General features: G+C 42.6%; 2 protein-coding genes across 4 annotated transcripts in view; one reads left to right on the plus strand and one right to left on the minus strand.

Annotated features, from left to right (window-relative positions):
* INTS4 (integrator complex subunit 4) overlaps positions 1-9759 on the plus strand; it is a 116087-nt gene extending 106328 nt beyond the window's left edge. For both annotated transcript variants that reach the window (XM_047879205.1, XM_047879206.1), the window contains 4 exons: positions 1064-1223; positions 1444-1587; positions 5552-5672; positions 9344-9759. In XM_047879205.1, coding sequence (XP_047735161.1) covers positions 1064-1223; positions 1444-1587; positions 5552-5672; positions 9344-9522 — 604 coding nt within the window. In that variant the 3' untranslated portion in view covers positions 9523-9759. The remainder of the gene's footprint in view (positions 1-1063; positions 1224-1443; positions 1588-5551; positions 5673-9343) is intronic.
* A 6000-nt stretch (positions 9760-15759) lies between these two features.
* The window catches only part of AAMDC (adipogenesis associated Mth938 domain containing), a 30614-nt gene continuing 25856 nt past the window's right edge, over positions 15760-20517 (minus strand). For both annotated transcript variants that reach the window (XM_047879208.1, XM_047879209.1), the window contains exons 3-4: positions 17932-18027; positions 15760-15935 (exon numbers count right to left, since the gene is read on the minus strand). In XM_047879208.1, coding sequence (XP_047735164.1) covers positions 15795-15935; positions 17932-18027 — 237 coding nt within the window. In that variant the 3' untranslated portion in view covers positions 15760-15794. The remainder of the gene's footprint in view (positions 15936-17931; positions 18028-20517) is intronic.

Genomic DNA, 20517 nt, shown 5'->3' on the forward strand with positions numbered 1-20517 from the left:
ACTCCAGTTTGGCTCTTTAAGATCCTAGCTTCACATCTCAACTGAGTTCATGCCTTACTTTGGTTTTAAATTTTTTTTCTCCCTCCCTCCCTCTTTCCCTTTTTCTTTCTTTCATTCTTTCTTTCTGAGAGAGTCTGTGCGAGCAGGGGAGAGGGGAAGAGGGGGGGTGGGGAGAGAGAGAGAGAGAGAGAGAGAGAGAGAGAGAGAGAGAAAGAAAGAAAGAAAGAAATGAATCTTAAGCAGGCTTCATGCTCAGTGTGGAGCCCAATGTGAGGCTTGATCCTACAACCCTGGGACCATGACCTGAGCTGAAATCAAGAGTTGGATACTCAACCGACTGAGCCACCCAGGTGCCCTTGGTTTTAGATTTAAGATGGAGAGTCTGTTTTTGCACATTTGAGTTGAAGAGACTTTTAGGAAGGTGATAGCTCTGGTATGCCATAGTTTCTCATCTCTTGCATAGAGTTGTACATTCTTTCTTAATTCAGCCCCTGAGTCCCTGCACTGCTATTACCTCAGTGAAATATTTTTCGACTGTCCCCTTCTATAAGGCAGGAGTACTGTGGAATCAGAGCTGGGAGTGAGTTTATTTAACATTTTTAAGCCTCAACGCAACATCATTTTCTCTGAATCTCTGTGTTCCTTTCTACAAATATAAGCCCCATTAAGATAGGCATTTTCTTCTCTTTTGCTCACTGTTACGTCCCTGGTGCCTGTGATAGTAGTTGGCACTTGCAGTCTTAAAGACGTATTTGTTAACTTAATTAATGAATCTATAATATGAAAATAATGATTATAACAATGCACAGGATTGCTGGGAGGATTAAATAAGATCATGCCAAACACTTGAAGAGTATATCTGGCACATGGGGTATTCAATAAACAAGGCTATCAGGATGCTTATATCACCAAGGCGTAATTATCTAGGTGCCTGGCTTTCTCATTCAGGGACCATGGGCTCCTTCAGTTCATCACTTCTCCTACCTTAGGATTTGGCATATGTTTGGGGATCATCCTGTGGTAAATGAATGCTTAGTCACTTGGCTTCTGTTTGTTCCTGCAGGTGTTTTATTGCTGATTTGCCCCACCTACAGGACAGCTTTGTGGACAAACTTCTTGACCTGATGCCCCGACTCATGACATCCAAACCTATAGAAGTTGTCAAAATTGTACAGACCATGCTGCGGCAGAGTACCTTCCTACACCTCCCCCTTCCAGAGCAGGTCCTGTCAAGTCTGTTCAGACAGTCAGAACTGTTGACGTTGGTGATCTTCTTTGACCAGTTGAATAGCTGGGCTAGAGCCTTCCCTCTGATTGGCTTTCAAATGTTCACCTGTTAATAATGAGACAGAAAGCTGATCCATCCAAAACATGCATGGATCATGTTTTGTCGCCCAGGGATGACCTGGCTTCAGGATCATTATGTTTTTTTCTTGCTTGCAGATCCACAAAGCTTCAGCCACAATCATTGAGCCAGCAGGCGAGTCAGACAACCCTTTGCGGTTTACATCCGGGTTGGTTGTGGCCCTGGATGTTGATGCAACCCTGGAACATGTGCAGGATCCCCAAAGCACCGTGAAGGTCCAGGTCTGTCAGATTTTGGTCCTCATAGAGCTTCTAGACCATGTGTTGAAGCATTTAACTTCAGCAGCCCTGTAATTTCTACCTGAGGGACAGAAAGTGAGGAGAGAGAAGAGATGATTCTTAATGGTAAAGAGTCTTGATGTGAATCCCATCTCTTCCGCTGATTGTGGTTTAGAGCAAGTTACTTGAAACTCTGCACTTCAGATTCTACAACTGACAACTAGGAACAATTGACACTGAAAGGAAATGAAGTATATAAAGCCACTGGTACCCAGTAAGGGTTCACTGAATGACAGGGGTCTTTCTAGTCTTACAATGTGAAGTTAAAACTTGGTATTTTCAGGGCTGCAAGCAAACTGTAATAAACAAATCCTTTTCAGGCTGTGGATGGGTCCACTTGGTGAGCAAAATTTATGGGTTGAAAAAATCACTAGGGAGTATTTTTTCCTAAGTTAGACATATTAGAGACACATGCCAGATGCAGTAGAGATACCAGTCAGTTTAAACAGTCTGCAATTAAGCCCCACAAAAATACTACCCACTTGCCCATCCATCCACCCATCCACCCATCTACGAAGTAATGCTTACTCACATGATGAGCACTAGGGTTGCAGGGGTGAATGTGTTAAATTCTTGCCCTGAGGATGCTCAGTTTCAGTGAAAGACAAATAGATACGCAGTTATAAAACAGAAGTTCAGTCATCATTCAGACATGCACAGAAGAATACTGGGGCCTCTTAATAAATACCTGATTGGTCGCGTACTATAGGCCTAATTTTGGGAACCCATCTGCAGCACTACCTTCTGAAAAAAGACCCAGCCATTTAAATGAGCTGACTTATTCTCAAGAATAAGAGACTGACTGGTTCACTAAAGTAATGGAGTAATGTACTGACTCAGCTTCTGACTATGAAACTAGGAAGTTTCAAAGACAAGAATGGAGGGGAACACAATATGCCACTCTAAATATGCCTCTTTGGCATAAAGAATATTTGGGGATCATTGTTTTTGAGAGGCCACAGAACCTGGAGAATCTCTAAAAACAGAGAAGTTGCCCTTTTGTGAGGGAAATTTACATTTATAAGGGAAATCACCATTTGTAAAGGTGTCTCCTTTGTACCTGGAAGAGAAGGATTACTAAATCTCTAGAAACTCTTTTATCAGTGAAGCAGGCACCAATTTAAGTTTGCACAACAGGGGCACATGTCTGGCTTTGTTGGTAGAGCATGAACCCCAGGTTGGGCATAAAGATTAATATTTATTTACATATATATATATATATATATATATATATATATATATTTTTTTTTTTTTTTTTTTTTTTTTTGCATAGCAATCTTACCTTAGTTTATTGTGCTTACCTAGTAACCTCCCATAACTGGCTCCCTCCCACCGCAACACCTTCCTTTGGTCTTTGGTGGAAGATGGTATTTAAGGTGATGTCTTGGGCCATTTCAGGGAGTTAATCAGTTTTCCTGGGTATTTCCTATGTACACAGGATGTTTACATGTTTTAAACTTCTGTTTTTCCCCTGTTTATCTGTCTTTTATTATAAATGTGATCTTAGCCAAGAACCTAGAAAGGTAGAGGGAAAATTATTTTTCCTCCCCTACAGGCTTAATTCCAATTTTTAGCTACTATAAAAAATTCTGTAATATATTTACAATACACACACACACATACACACACACACAGTGAGACAACTTAATTTGGACGCTGTGGTTGGAGGCTGAGGAAAAGGAAGACTTTGTGGAGACACTCATGCATGGATGAGGTCTGAAAGGATGAGTAAGAGCAAAGGATAGGGGTTGAAGGAGGTATTCTAGGCATAAGGGATATGAATAAAAGTAGGGACACAAGCACTGACAGTGAGTACAATCTGAGGACAGAATAGCCTGCAGCCAGCAGGGAAAGCTTCTGGAAGAGGTAAGAATGAGTCAGGCCCTGAAGATTTGCCTGTGGTGACAGTAGAGGGGGGAAAAAAAACTCTGGCTTCCCAGCAGGAATCTTTTTTTTTTTTTTCATTAAGGAATTCTTTATTATAAATCATAAGATGTACGGAGAACTAATTCTGAGTTGATGCTGCACATTTTTGGTTGTGTTTTTTTCCCCCATATTAGTGGTTTTCTACCCTACCTCCACTTTAGAGTTACTCAGAAAACATTAAAAAGTAATGATGCACAGGCCTCAGCCTACACCAGTTAAATCAGAATCCAGAAGGTAGGCCCCATGACTATACCAGTATTTTTTTTTTTTTTTGAGAACTCTTATATGATTCTAATGTGGAGCTAGGGTTGAGAACTACTGTTTCACATTTATCCCTGAAAAAAGTTCAGCGATCAACTAAGCATAAATGAAATTACAGGCAGATTATTTAAGGGTCATCTGCTAGACTTTACTAGAAAATGTCCAGAGCCACCCCACCAAGTGCATGGCCAAACTGTTTGGAAGCCTTCACAGGTGGGGAGCTCACTGTCTATTTGCAGGACAGCTCTGATGGTAGGAACGTGCTGTCCAGACCAGCACTTTTTCTGTTTTGGACAGATGAGAGGAGATTATTGCAAGAGCACCTGGTTTGGAGGGTCCCAAGCAGACCAGGTTCAGTCACTAGCTGTTGGCAAAATCCAAAGACCGAGAGACAGGTGGTAGTGAAACAAGACAGCAATTTATTTCAGGGACGAAATTCACTGAAATTATTTCACTGGGAAGACAGCAGGCTAATGTCTCCAAGACCGTCTCCATAGTGCTGAGAATACTTCCAGGTTTATAGAAGGAAAATGTGGACAAGGTGGGTGGGTACATGCAGGTGGGCAGTGAAGGTCGTCACTCCTTGTCCTTGGGCCAATCGTGTGGGGTCTTGCTGGCTCAGTGCAGTCATTACTGCTTGAGGGGGTAGTTTTGGTTCCTGTCAGGAGATGCTTTGCCTTCTGGGTCTTTTGTCTAAGTTAAGAGATAGGTTGGAAAGAAGAACTGAATTGATGAGAAAGTTTGGGGTAAAAAATGGAGGTAGTTGAAGTCCTTTTTCATTATGGGACAGGTGGGCTGAGACCTGCCTCTTCAGAGTTGCATAGTTGAAAGACCTGTGTAGTTCCCTACTTTGTCCTTATCAGTAGATTTCCATAGTCCAGGCCATGTGGTTCTAGGATCAGCTGTATTTGTTCGTGTAGTTCGTTTGTACACCGTGCAGTGTGAGGGGCCCTCTGCATAGATAGCTGTGAGGCTCCCCTACGATAGTGAGGACAAGGCTCTGGCCATGTGTGAGATTTGAGAACTAGCCAGTGATTTGAGCTGTTAACAAAAAAAAAAAAAAAAAAAGACAGCCCAAATTGGAGCCATTTGACCCCCACAACAGGAAACCAAGACTTAATTACAGTTTCGACCCATTCCAGGAATGTGTCCTTTCCATTTTGGACGACTCCTGGGAACATTTCTCTACTTGCTCGATACTCAGTAAAGCCAATTAGATCTTCTAACTTATGTGGTTGAATTTTGTTTTTTAACAGAGCAGACCCTTTGTTGACAGAGCTATAGAAAGAGCTTCCTAGCTGCTTATAACCTCGTGGAGAAAATGCAGTCACAAAATTATTCTAAATGGTTGGTGGTTGGTGGTGGATGCTGGCCTGTGATACGATTCAGAGCCAGGCAGGGAGCAAGTCACCCAGATGGGGGTGTCTGGGAAGGCTTTTCACACTCAGATTAGTACTTTTGCCTATTCTTGTACTGAATAGAGGCACTTTATTCCTATCACTTCTTCACCATGAATTCAGGAAACATTTATCAAATACTGCTTTGTGCTGGGGCAGAGAGTACAGGGATCTCAACAGCATTACCTCCCACTCCTGGAACAGTTTTTAATGAAAGCTGGTATCTTCTTTCCCTCCTATTTTGGGGTTCACAACAGACACTCCAGTTTTGTTGAAAATTCATGGCTCTTCTATTTCTTTTTCTCACTTCTCTCACTTCTTAGGTCTTATATCCAGATGGTCAGGCTCAGATGATTCATCCTAAGCCAGCAGACTTCCGGAATCCTGGCCCAGGACGCCACCGGCTTATCACTCAGGTGTACCTCTCCCACACTGCCTGGACAGGTAAGGGGTCAGTGGGCCAAGGTGGACAGGAGAATATGCTCCTGGGGATGACACTTACCTTGAGGCGTTTGTTTTTTTGCACTTTGAGAAATACATGGTTCAGTCAGGCCTGCTGAGGACTGTACTTAATTTCTTAAGGAGTTTGAAAGCTTAAACTGGCTGCATTTAGACTAATTTGCTGCAGTGCTTTGATTGCTTGCGGCACAAGATTTTGTCAGAAAGTATACAGGAGATTACAATAGAATGGAATCTCCTGGAAAGAGCCCTCGGCTGGATGCCAGCATACTATTTTCTTGTCCTAATTCTGCTACTGACTTGCTGCATAGCCTTGGACAAGCCACTCTCCCTTCTGAATCCATTTCCTCACCTTCCAAATGAAAATGATAATTCTCAAGCTAGGAGTTGGTTCTGAGGATTGCTCTGTCTAGAAATGAAACAGTTTCATGTTTCTTACCCCAAATTAAAATCATTCTGTCTTTGTATATGAACCATTTAGTTCATTTCCCCCCAAACAAGTAAACTGTTACTGCCCTCCCCTTCTACATGGGCTGGTTTAATGTAATAATTTAATAATTTGTGAAAAGATAGGGAGGTTATGTAAGTAACTTTAAAAATTCTTAAGAATAAAATGGAAGAATACAAGTGCATGGGACATTACATTTCAAGCCTGTAAGGCTGCTTTAGAAACTGGAAAAAGTGGGGGGAGAATTGGCCTCACTGGTATTTTCTCAATCATTGAAGATGATTCAGAAGCATGGTTGTTATTGGGGAAGGTGTTTCATGACACCAAATTTGGTTTATTTTAGACTTAAGTGGTTGCTTTCTAGACTTTTCTTTCTCTATATTACTTACATGAGTGACTTAATGCCCTTATTAATGGTTTCCCTCTGTCAGGGGTATTAGGTGGGTATAAATGACATAATAAAGTTTTCACAAAGAGGAAGTCGTGCTCTTGAATATCAGGGCAGCCCCTTTGGGGGTCTAGTCAGTGACCCTGGGCCTGGCCCAATTTAGGGGGCATCCGGCAATGCTTTACCCGGGATCTTCCTCCCTGAGCATCCCTCATTTCATATCCTTGCTGCCTGGAATGTTCTGCACTATTAGCCACCACAGGAAGGTAGAGAATTTCTTATTCTAATCTCTTCTCATAAAGGGATCCTAGACTTGATAGCTAGAAAGATAGGCCATGGGACAGTATTGTTTTGGAAGGCCCACAGCTCAGAGAGGCAGACCACAGCATGCTAGAGCTCAGAAGAGCCTCAAAGTTCTTAGAGGGGCCTACCAACTTGCCCTGGTCACACAGTAAGTCATTGCCCGAACTGGGGCTACCAAGCCGTCCTGAGCCTGAAGAATTATAATTCATTCAGGATCACCCCCTTTGAGAGACTGCTATTACAAACCTCTTTTTTAATTCTCAGCGTAGTGCTAACTAATGTTGGGAATTCTCCCATTTAATTTGTTACTGACTTTCCCATTAGCATGAAGGCACCACAAGAGCAGAGAACTTGTTAATCATCTTGACCTCTGTATCTCCGATGCCTATCATGTGTCCTTTGAGCCTGGAAGGTAGTAAGTGTTCAACAAATAATGAAAATTGAATACAGGATTTTCAATATGCCATTAAAATTCATTTAATCCTTAGACCAAGTTGGTGGTGGGGAATTTAGTGTTCTGTTTTTCATTTTATACATGCATAAATGGAGGTCCACATAGCTGGTCAGCGGTGGCACTGAGGCTGGCACTCACATTTCCTAACTACCAAATCCCTTCTGACCTGGGACACCAAAGTGAAACATGTTCTCCTTCTGAATGCACCTGTGCCTTCTTTCTCCTAATCCAGGAGATGGGGCCTGGTGCTGGTGGGTGTTCCTCCATGCAGGCCTTCAGCAGCTCTGTACCAGGGGCCTCTCCTCTGGGAGGCAGGAGTCTGCCATGTCAGAAGCTTTGAGTCACGCCAGCCAGGTTCCAGATTCTGCCTCCCTTGCTGAGTGATCCTGAGAAAGTTATTTTACCTCTCTGTCTTATTTTCTTCATCTGTAAGATGGAAGCAAGAATGCATACCTCATAAGAGATCTTCCAGGCATGATGAACAGATTACATGGTTTGTCCCACATGATCTTTTGTTCCTTTCTCCTACTGTCTCCTCTTGTTGTCTCTCCCCTCTCCTCTGCTCTGATGGCAATGGCTGGAATTGCCATTCTTACCACATGCAGGTGAGGGAAGGCATAATGAACAGGTGGGGTTGAGTCCTCTGACCTCCCCAGGATTTGGCTGAAAGTGCTGTGAGAATCAGGGCTAGGTTTTGGTTGGTGGTTGGCAACAGCCATCTGGGACCAAAAGAGGGGATCATACATAGCGGGAGAGCTGATACTTGAGCCTGATGCTGGAGAGCAGCACTGGCTTCATTACAGTTATACCCAGGCTGCTGTCAGGGCCCTCATTACATGATGGTGTCCATACCAGTGGCTGGTAAGTGGTGGTGCCAGGGCTGCTCTCTTGGTCTGGCTAGTTTGCTCTGGCTGGAGAAAAGCAATTCAGTCTCTGCTCTCGTCCCTAGAGAGAAGTCAGGATGTGACTAGGAAGAGGCCTGGGGTGGGGGGCATTGAGAAATCCTGGGACCTCTGCCCTTGTTCACTTAGATCCCTCCAGCCCTCATTCTCGTCCCCTATATATCTAGGCATTGGGCTCATCTTCAACACTTGCACATTTTGCTCCCAAGTTTATTCTATTCCTGGCCCTTTGCAATGGTCTTTAAGTTTTTCCAGAAATTCTCTCCCCCTCCTTTATAGAGACCACATGGTTAACAGATTAATTGCTTCAGTTTTGAACTGGGCTCAAATTCTGTCAACGGTGTGGATTTGTGCAGTCACTTAGAACCTCTCAGAGCCTTGAGACTTTTTGGGGATTGTGACAGTCTTTCATGGTGTGGCGGGGTGCATACTCTTCAGGTGATGTGCTTGGCACAGAGCAGGTATTCTATTCCAATGCCTTCCTGGGCTCCTTCCTCATTCTTCTTACAGACTTGGTTAGAGTGCTGTGCTCCATTGTAACCGTCTCTGTCTCCAACAGTCAGCAACTTGAGGGAGGGATTACTCACTCTTACTGGGGCCTGCCACATGCAGACACAAGATCAGTGCCATAATGTCATGTCATTTAAAGAATGAAAGGTTTAATGGCGTGATTTTAGGTGCCTGAAACATGTTCTTGTTCACTGGTGAGAATTTTTTGCCAGAAGTGTTTCCTAATCAGGGCCGCTTCTCCACTAAGATGGTAGAGTCTGTGATACATGCAGCCTTCATGCCCGAGCTCAACCACACAGGAAGAGCACGGTTATCTGGGCATGAGAATCAGCCATATGTAGGCCCGTTTGGCCCTCTCTTAAGGCTAGAAGGCCTCCGTTTTTAGCTCCCTTCTGATCCACCATGGATCTGAGCTGCAGGGAGCCCACAGAGATGTGGCGGAAAAGCCGCACATCTGCAGGCTCAGGCTCAGCCTCACAGGATTCAAGCTGGGAAAGTGTCTTTGTTTGGTGAGGGGGAAGGGATGAGGGCAGATGAAGAAATGTTTAGAAACCCTATTGCTTCCATCTTTGATGTTGCTTTTATTTGACATTTCATCCCAGTTCCTAGCAGTTGCCCTCATAGAGGATTTCTTTTGTCTTTTTTTTCCAGAACCATGCCAGGTGGAAGTCAGGCTGCTGCTGGCCTACAACTCCAATTCCCGCATTCCAAAGTCCCCCTGGATTGAGGGTGGTGAGGTGTCATCCCAGGTGGAGACCAGCATCGAGGGCACCATCCCCTTCAGCAAGTCTGTGAAAGTTTACATAATGCCCAAACCTGCAAGGCGCTGAGGCACAAGCAGGTTTTAGAGCCGAGGATGGAAGGCCCTTCTTAGCTATCAGAGTGAGGCAGAAGCCTAGAGCACTTCACCTGGAAATGGCGTAAGGGCATAAGGAGGACATGACCCTTTTAGTCTTGTCTAGTATCAGATACAGGATAAATTATTTTCCATTAAAAATCCAAAAACCTTCAAATCTACACCTCCTCCTTCCCTGTCCCCTCATATCTCCAATAAAGTTGGGAAAATACCTAGGTGTTCCAGTTCCTGGTCCTTAAAAAATTAGGTGGCTATAGGTTCAACATTTATATCACATGGTTACATTCCTCAAGTATGAAACAAAGATGTAATTTTCTAGTCACCTCCAAAGACTTGCTTATTAGAGCATAATCTTGTTTCTTACATCAGTAGTCTGTTTGCCAGGGCCCACTCCTTTCACAGGTGTGCTTGTTCACCATCGACAGTTCCTGAATGGCCTTAGACGTCGCTTTCTTGCTGAGAAGCTCTTTTCCCAACTCAGGCAGTAGCTGTGCCAAGGACTGAAGGAGTAGCTAGAGAATGAATCATTTTCATCGCTGAGGGAGATTCTTGATCTTGCCTGTCATTACCCTAAGAACCAAAATAATACATAAGGGCCATATTTTAGGAAAAACAAGGATTATGGAAAAGAGGGATCCAGTGTAAGAAATAAAGTCCTCTCCCACTACACACTACGTCTTTGATGACTCCAGTTGGAGCTGCGTGTGAGTTAAGGGTGTAGCTGGGGTGTAAGAACAGTAAGTGCACCAGAGATGTTAACTGTGTGAGGGCTGTGCTACTTTACCTGTCATTTAATCCTTGCTGCAGCCAACTGAGTCTTCCAGAGACTTTAGAGTGAGCAGTCTTGGGAGGAAACCTGTACAGTAAGTAGTAAAGCCTGTATTCATTCAAATCCAAGATGATTCCAAAGGCCTAGGCTGTACCAGCTCAGGGAAAGTATATGGAAAAAGCCTTCAGATCTTCAGCTCTCTATGCCTCTGTTTCCTCATCTATAAAATAGAGATAATTATACCTTAAATGTTATTGAATGGGTTCAATCAAATAATGCTTGGTAGAATCTGAATCTGCAGCCAATCTCGATCGTATTTGGTACGTGGAAAACTTATAAAAATAATAGGAAGATTATAGGATTACTCAGGTGAAGCTGGAATTTTAATTCAAGCATGTTTGGCTTTTGCTTTAATGCACTTGACTTGTGCCCAGCAGTGTTGTAAGCCCTTTGCATGAATTAACTCCTGTAATCCTCACGACCACCCTCTGAATAGTTACACTATCATCTTTGTTCTACAAGCAAGGGAGTTGGAGTTCAGAGAATTGAGTAACTTGGCCTCAGTCACACAACTAATAAATGACAGAGCTGGGGTTTGAACCCAGGTAGTCTGGCTCCAGAACGTCTTACCTGCTAGAGTGGGACTAAGGGAAGAAAGATCTTCACAGCGCTGCCTTTTCTAGTGTACTTGCTTGTTTTGTATATCTCAAGGATGTGCCATCAGTGGGCTCTTCTGTGTCAACAAGATACCCTGGCAAAAGTGCTGTCCCTGGTGACAAAATGAAGCTGGGAGCTAGGCCGAATCATAGCACAGTCCTTACCCAGGCATCTAATGATGATTGCTAGGTTGGAGTGTAGATGAAAACAATGAAACCCATGGCTGCCAACTGAGCCCCTCATGCTATAGCTTTAGAAAGCCTCCTGGGAGAAGGCTGTGCTGCATCCTTTTCAGATCTAGTACCCCTGCTATAAAAATCCTTTCAGGTTATCTGCCATTTTACAGGTGTAGAAACTGAGGTTTTGAGATTATGTTTTTCTCCTAAGGGGCAAAGCTAGGACTTTGTCCTAGGTCTTAATACCCAGAATATAGTATGTTTTGCACCAAAGGTGGAGATACACTAAGGGGCAGATTATGGCTTAGTGTTAAGATAAGTTTTTAAAAGGTAGGTGAGAATTAAATGGGATACATTAGGAGATAAGAAAATGTCCATGTTGGATGTGTTCAAGCAGACATTGAACAAGCTCATAACAAGTTTCTTGCAAAGGAATTCAAGTATCATATGAGAGATTGGGTCCAACCTTTTAAATTCCTTTTACCCTGAATTATCAGGTTCTGTGGAATATGAGAATCTTGATTTTTCTGCATCTGTTTCCACACTTTGAATGAAGTGAAAAAAATGACCTTATATTATAAAGACCTGAAGGGGGTATAAAGATCACTCTGGTGTGGCACCTTCATTTTAGAAGTGAATGTACAAGCCCAGAGAGAATCCATGGTGAAGCCACGGCTGGAACCCAGGCCTCCTGATTCTTAGTGAATATGGTTTCCATAATGGGTCTATTGTGCTTTGTAAGCAGTCTCCCTTGCACCCAGCAGGCAAAGCTAGAAACCTAGGTGTCACATTGGACTTCCTCCTCACCCCTCATGTAAACATAGCCATCAAGTCCTTTAAATTCTGCTTAGATGTTTCTTGACTCAATTCCCTTCTCATACTCAGTTTCTGTCCTAGTGCAGGCCACCATCATCTCCCCTAAAATGGGGCATTAGCTTCCTAAAGATTTTGCCTCAAACCTTGCCCCTTCAGTTCAGTCTTCACACAGCTACCAGAGTGATCTTTCTAAAACCCAGATCTGCTCATGCCCTTCCCCTGCTTAAGTCCCTCTCAAGTGACCCACTTCTGTCCCAGGATAAAGTCTAAAGTTCTGTCCCCGAAGGCTCTTCATGCCCCTCCCCTGCTCTCCAGCCTCATACTGCCTTTGCAACACATTCTTGTACTTCTCTGGCTATAGAGAAGGTCTGTAGTTCTTGCCAACATTTAGCATGCTGTTTTGTCTCAGACCTTTGGACCTGCTGAGCCCCAGAATATATCCTCAAATTGTCTCCTTTGGTTCCTTCTCATTCTCCAGAACTGAGCCTCATTCTGGAGCCTGTCTTGTGTCTCCTGTTGGCTTGGCACGTGGCCTCTGTGTTCCGACAGCCTTCTATATGTTCTTTAAGGATATTTATTTAAGTATTTATTTCAGGTTCACAAATGGAAACCTCTAAAGAAGGTAGGCAGGGGAAAAGGAGTCATGCAACCTGGAGGAAGATAATAGACTTCAGTTCTCTTCAGTCAGAGCATAGCTTCTGTCAGAAGACAGTTGTCATTCAGTTCTACTCAGTGGTTTGTAAGTGTGGGCCTTGGGGTATAAGATCTTCCAGTTCTTCCAGAAAAGCCAGAAATCTGCATTTTCATGTAAAAAAAAAAAAGCCACTAAAAATTAATGTTAAAATGACTCCGAGACAAAATAGGTGTCTAGGTAGATTTGTGCCAGTTTGCAACATTGGTACCATCACTCTGTATTTAATGTCTGTTTCTTCCAACTACTCTGTGCGTAGACGCACAGTGAGAACATCTGTTGTATCCCTGGCACAGCTACTGGCACATACCAGGCAGGGGAAGAATGAATATGATTCCAGAGCAAACTTAGCAGTACCATGGCATGCCTGTAAAAGCCAGCCCTGGGATTCGTGTTTCCGAAAGGACTTTATATTTGGCTTTGACACGATTGACTTCTGCAAACAGAATTATAGGGTACCCAGAAAGCACTTGGCAGACTTCTCGTCTTAGGAACCACTCAAGCTAGAAGAAATTAAGTGTGGGCAGAGGGAGGGCTGTGCTGCCTACAAATCAAATCAAAGGGCTTAATGATTAAGACATGGGACCAAGTATAGTGTCACGTGGAAAAATAGCTTTTCTCCAGGTTCTGCACATTTCCAGCAATGACCATGGAGAACAGATTCAGAAATTGGAGCTGTTTATTACCAGGTTCTATACAAAGTTTAATAATGTCACTGCCAGATACTTCTGTCTCCAAGAAGATTGTACTAAGTTCTCTATAATGTGGAGACAACTCAGGAACACTGATTACACCCACCTAATGCAACACCCACTAGAGATGTCTCACTTTACATTCCACTTAAAAACAAAAAAGTTGATTGCATCAATAGAGAAACAGTCTGAATTTTATCAAACACCCACTAGCCATATAGGTGCCTGGCTTTTCTGAGCTGAGTGAACTGAGACCTAGAAAGATCCTGTATCTGTCAAATTGCTGGTGGCAGGAAGGACACTGAGCAGGACTTCCTCAGACCTCCAGGCTAAGTCAGGTCTGTGAGGATCTCACTCCCATGCCCTCCCCCCCCCCCCCCCCCCCTTTTAAGTAAGCTCTAATCCAGTGTGGGGCTTCAACTCACGACCCTGAGGTCAAGAGTTGCCTGCTCTACCGACTGAGCCAGTGAGGCATCCCACTCCCATGGACCTTTTAAGGTGGTGTGTAGCAGAGATCAAGACACAGCATTGGGTTCTAATCTGATGACTCGGAGACAAAATAGGTGTCTAGGTAGCTTTGTGCCAGTTTGCAACATTGATACCATCACTCTGTATTTAATGTCTGTTTCTTCCAACTACTCTGTGTGCAGATGCACGGTGAGAACACTGCCACTTCCTTGCTGGGCAAACTTGGAGAGGTTCCTTCACTTTCCATTCTAGTAGTCTTAGCTCCCCTTTTCTTGCCAAGCCACATCTTAAGTTGCTGTTTGGTCTGTGGATTGGCTGCCCAGTCAGATATCCAACTGGGCCAAGCAGGTGACAGGCTCACATGGAGCAAAACCCAGCTTTCTGGGGTCGTGGCTTCAACAAGGGCTGAGGTGGACAATTGTATTTTATTGTGGCTGTGATAGACACTTGACCTAGTAAATGTTTAAAATTTGCCAAATGTTCGGCGAATAGATGAACACCTGTTCTTTAAGACTCAGCTTGTGTCCTGTTCTTAGTGATGTCTTCTACTTTCGCTTCCATTCTAGTATGATTAGGCCATCCTTTAGGTCACCATTAGACCTTGTAACTATTATAACATTAACGCCTGTATCATCATTATCTGTAGATTTGTCTCTCCCACAGAATTAGAATTTATTCATTTCTCTACCCCCAGGGCCCAGCAATAACTGGTCATATGAAAATCAGTCTCAGTAAGAGCCTCTTAGTAAATGGGCATGAAAGAGAATGAATAAATAAGAGTAGATAGTTCCTTTGGGCTTCAACATTCTACAGATCTATGAAGTAAGCTGCTATGTTATGAACCATAAAAAGAAACGTTGACTTTACACAGCACACCTATTAATCAAAATACAATGACAACAGTGGCTTCAATTTATTGAGTCCTTACCACATGCCAAGCAGTATGCTAAGACATGGTATGAATCACCCCATTTAATACCTACAAAATCACTCCAGGTACTAATTATTATCCCTATCTGACAGATGAGAACAGTGAAACTTTTAAGAGATTAAATAAATGCCCAACCAATGAGTGGCAGGAAGCCACAGTTCAAAGTCAAGGCTATTTGACACCAAAGCCCATACTCCTAACTCTTTAAAGAGGGGGAGGAATGAAAACTAATGAGATGGTGATAATTTATTATAGTTCATCAGTCTCTTCTAAGGCTTCACAAAGGACATGTGGCATTTAACAGAACAAAGACTATCCACGGTGGTCTAGTCCAGCCCCATCATTTCGTAGCAAGGGAAGGTGAGGTTTAGCTAGTAAGACAGATGACCTAGATCCCTAGTATCAGGACGTTGCTCCTTTTACTGTTACTATTACAGAAATGTTCTGCCACTTCATTCAGGGTTCTGCTCCTACGTCATCTGCACAAAGAGACTTTTCCTGACCATGTATCTGAAATAGCCTTCACTACTCTTCATCTTCTTATCCTGCTTTCTTTTTCTTCATAACAGGTTCTGCTTTCATTAGGAATTTATTGTTTATTTTCCCCCCTAGAATATAAGCTTTGTGAGGATAAGACTTTTATTGCTGTTTCTCTGGAGCCTCTAGTAGTGCCTGGCATATAAAGTACTCAGTAAAAATTGGTTGAATTAATGGTTAAACATTCCAAAGCATCAATCGCAATGTAATTTTAATGCACTGAAACTTTTCTTTGGCCTTCAAAGCAGAAGGCTTTATTTTTGCCTTTATTTTCTCATATTTCTGGCCTAACATTTACTGTATTATTAAACTTTGGTAAATATCTGTCTTCTCCCTTTTCAGTTCCCCCCAGAATGGGACCTTGCCTTAGTCATCCATGCATCCCAAACCCTAGCCCAGCACCGGGCATGAGCAGCTGTTGAAAAATGCTGGTTGGGAGGTTGGTGAGAGTGGTAAGAGTGATAGTCAGAGGCATTGTGGCTTAGTGATTTATTCTCCTTAAGGCTCCATCAGCACGTGGAATGGAAGACCCCTCCCACCCTGATTCCTCGGGCAGCCAAGGCATTATACTCCTTCACTGCCTGCTCTGTCTGGAGGACCCGCACATCAATGCCTTGTTTCTCGAGGTACTCCACAGTTGACGGAGGCACCTGGGAAGAGGGAAAGAGATGAGTGAGTCCAGGGAAAGGCTCTCCAGGGTTTCCTTTCCTGCCATGGGGCAAGTGCTCTCTACAGAATTGGACAATGACAACTGTCACCCAGCATCTACCAGTCGAAAATTTGGCAGTGAGCCCCAAGGAGTCAGTAAGGCTTCTAAGAAGTTGATTGAAAGTATCCTGCATGTACAAAGCTCCGGTGAAGTGGAAATGGAAAGAGTATGGATTCTGGAGTCAGACAGTCTTGGATTTAAGTGGTACTAGCAGTGTGACCTTGGGTAAGTGAATTCAGTTCTCTGACCCTTGGTTTCCATGTCTGTAAATAGGGATAATAATACCTAGTTCACAGGGCTGGTATGAAAATTAATTCAGCTAAGGTATGTAAAATGTCTAGCATGTAAATGTTGAATGTTTGAGTTAGTCCAACCAAAGTCTAAATTCTAACTTTGCCATGTACCCACCAAGTGGCTGTAGGCGAGCTGTTTAAAGTTTCTCAACCCCAGTTTCTTCCGCTATAAAATGGGAATAACTCGAACATCACAGGGTGGCGTGAGCATGAAGTTAACTACTGTATGTACACGGCAGCTCAAATGTCTCCTCAGAAAGGCCCTTCCTGACTCCTGCATTTAGAGCAGCCCCTCAGAAGTCACTATTTTCTTCACAACATTTGTTACGATGTGAAATTATCTACTGTTTTAATTTCCACGAGGGCCATGAACCTTGTTTGTCTCATTTCTCGTGTTGTCTCCAGTGCCTAGAATAGTGTCTGACCCATAGAAGGCACTGAATAAATGTAAATCAATTTATATAAAAGATTCTCAATAGTGGCAGCTATTATTGGATATTTTCTTAACTGGCTTGTGCTGAGTATTTTAAGATTTTATTTAGACTCTGCCTCAGAAAGAGTTCTGAAATATTTTTTAAACACCCTATATTTTTTATATGTTTGAATAACTTTATAATAACAGTAGCCTGTAGAAAGGAATTATTTTAATGGGAAAAAAACTAGGTTAAACAAGAAATATAAATGAATCGCAGCTTTATCAGTAGGGAACTGTATTTTAGGACATCTGTCTAAAGGAAAGAATGAGGTAGATCTCTATATACTTCTGTGAAAGGCTGTCCACAATGTAACAACATCAGTAGGAAGTTACAGAAAAATATGTACAATGTGATCCTGTTGATGTAAAAACTGATTATAAGTGTGTAGTGTATATCTGTACGTGTAAGAGTATGTATTTGCAGTTACATAGAGACCTGGAGCAGTATACATTACATGTACAAACCGGGGTGGGGAACTCTCACTTTTCTACTTCAACATTTCTGCATCTCCTGTTTTGGTATAAGCATGTATTATTTCTTTAAGGACAATAAAAATAATTTTTTTTTCTGAAAGGGAAAAAAGGCATAACTTGATTGTGTTCAAGGCAAGAATAGAAAGTATTATAAAAATGTCATGTAATAAAAAAGTGAAGTACTATGAAATCTAAAGAACTGAATATTGATAGCTATCGAGCTTGAGAATTCTAGGAGTGAAGAATTTCTGAAAAATTGTTGAAACAACACAGGCCTAGGCTTAGGTTGAGACTGGAGAGTCCAACCCTGATGAGGAAGAGTACTAACATCCATTATTTTATCCTGGGCCACTCCTGACTCAGCAAAATGAGGGTGCATGATATATTGAGATGAGCTCCCAAGAAGGACTTTTTTTTTTTTTTTAAACCTTTATTATATTTTTGAAAGAGAGTGCATAAGCAGGGCAGGGGCAGAGAGGGAGACACAGAATCAGAAGCAGGCTCCAGGCTCTGAGTTGTCAGCACAGAACCAGACACAGGGCTTGAACCCACAAACGGTGAGATCATCACCTGAGCCGAAGTGGGACGCTTAACCAACTGAGCCACCCAGGTGCCCCAAGAAGGACATATTTCTAAGGTAATGGTCCAAGAGGTCACCAGCTGTCCTCAGGAATGCTGTGCTCACCAATACCTACCTTCAAGGCCTCACTCATCCCTCGGCCAATCACAAGAGTCTGCACACCCTTCTTAACAACTTCCTCCACATCTGCAGGCTGCACACCAGGAGAATGCTGGATATGGAAAGAGAAAGTATACCAGCTACCTGTTATTTTAAGCTTTCTTTGCAGTTGGGATTCTTGTGGGATTCATTCATTCATCCATTAATTTATTGAGAAAATGTTTACTGAGGTTTATTCTGTGCCAAGCATCATTCAGGGCCCTCGGAATAATAGAAGATTCAATGCTAAGTCTAGTGAAAAATATAGAAGACTAAAAAGAAATTTCAATACTTTTATCAGTGCTAAAGGAAGTTAGTTCAGGGTGTTGTGAGAACATAGAGAAAGAGCACCTAATTCAGACTTGGGGAGTCGGGACAAGTGGTCACTGAAGGCATCCCAGAGGAGGTAACATGTAAGCTGAGACCTACACAACATACAAGAATTAGCCAGGTAACAGGAAATCAGTGGAACAAAGCATTCTAAGTGGAGGGAATAGCATGTACAAAGGCTCAGAGGAAAGAAAAACATGGAGAACTAAAGGTCATTCAGTATGACTGGTGTGTCACAGGTGAGAGTGGAAAGAGGGGGGTAGAAGAAGAAAGCACTTGCACACTAAACCAAAATTTGGACTGTGGAAAGACTTCAAGACCTTTTTCTGAGCTCCTTTCCCACTTATGGAAAACTTACATTGATGCTTTAAAACCTGTCACTACATAGTCTTCCCAGAGTCTCCTAGGGATATTTAAGGTAAGATGTTTAGTGACATTAATCCAACATTAAAGGATGGTGGCTTCTGAACTGCTTCCACATCAGCAAATGGGACAGTGGGAGTTTGATAAACACGAGCACAATTACTGGGCTTCACGTATTCTGTATCTTCACAGGGATGATACTCTCAGCACTGAAGATCATTGACCAAAGCCGTCCTTCCCTGAGTTGTCTATCTTTATCCTTTCATTCAGTCAACAGGTATTTACTGCGCACTTACTCTGCACCAGGCTCTACACTCAACTTTGGAAATACTGAGATGAACCAAATAGTTAATGGAGGAGTTTCATTCAGGCAAAGTTAGTGAATGTGTGGAAGTAGTTACAGTAGGATGAGGTAAATAGAGTTGAGAGGATATCAGAAGAGAGGGAATAAATACGAGTGGGAAGTTGTCATAAATGACATGCTGTTTTAATTGGGTCTTAAAGTATGAGCAGAAAGAAGTATGCCTTGATGCAGTGGTTGTGGAAGGGGCACCCAATCATAGTTGGAGATGGTACAAGGAAAGAACTGCCAAAAATATGAAGACAAGTGTACCAAAGAAAGAAAGGTTTTTCAATTTAGAAAGATGATAGAAGAGATAGGATTGAAATTTATGTATACTTTTTAAGGTATAAAGAGAGCAAATCAGTCTTTTCATTAAATCCTGAAATAATATCCTATATGTTTATAGTTACAGTTTTCATAATACAACTATAGAAATTACTTCACATGATCTATGTAGTCATCCTATAAAGTAGCACTAAAACACCCATTCTCATTTTATAGATAAGGAAACTGAAGCTCACAAAATATATACACATTGGCCAAGATGACACAAGTTTTAGGTGGTGGAGCTGGGATTTGAACTGAAACGTGTAACTTTCAGTTTAATGCATTTTGTTCGAATACCATAAACCAAGGAGCAACTTTCTTGAAGTTTGAAAGAAATAAGCCTAATGACCACACACAGTTGTGTTGCTCACTGCAGGTAGAATATTTATTAGTTTAAGTATGAACCTGAATCTTCCCTAGAGCAATCTCTCTCTTTCTGTTTCTGTCTCTCTTACACAAACAGAAGCTAAAAAATCACAGAAGAGACAGAATGGAATATTTAAATTTTTTTTTTTTTATTTTTAAATGTTTATTTTTGAAGGAGAGAGAGACAGAGCATGAGCAGGGGAAGGGCAAAGAGAGGGAGACACAGAATCCGAAGTAGGCTTCAGGCTCTGAGCTGTCAGCACAGAACTCAATGCGGGGCTCGAACTCATGAGCCATGAGATCATGACCTTAGCTGAAGTTGGACGCCCAACCAACTAAGCCACCCAGGCATCCCTAAATTTTTTTTTTTAACATTTATTCATTTTTGAGAGACAGAGTGAGAGCGGCAGAGGGGCAGAGAGAGGGAGACACAGATCCGAAGCAGGCTCCAGGCTCTGAGCTGTCAGCAAAGCCTGATGTGGGGCTCAAACCCACAAATCATGAGATCATGACCTGAGTCAAAGTTGGACACTTAACCAACTTAGCCACCCAGACATCCCCAGAATGGAATATTTAACAAATAGTTGATTAACGCCGGAAGGAATGGGAAACATGAGGTCAAACAAAAAACAAATGACAATTGAAACACTTAGACATAGCTATACCGGTGGGCCTGGGTGGCTGCTGCACGTTAGGCTCTGTGCTGACAGCTCAGAGCCTGGAGCCTGCTTCGGATTCTGTGTCTCCTCCTTTCTTTGCCCCTCTGCTGCGCGCTCTCTCTCTCTCTCTCTCTCTCAAAAATAAACATAAAAAATAAAACGTAGCTATATCAAT

This window comes from Prionailurus viverrinus, chromosome D1 (assembly GCF_022837055.1).
Source record: "Prionailurus viverrinus isolate Anna chromosome D1, UM_Priviv_1.0, whole genome shotgun sequence".
Taxonomy (NCBI): Eukaryota; Metazoa; Chordata; class Mammalia; order Carnivora; family Felidae; genus Prionailurus; species Prionailurus viverrinus.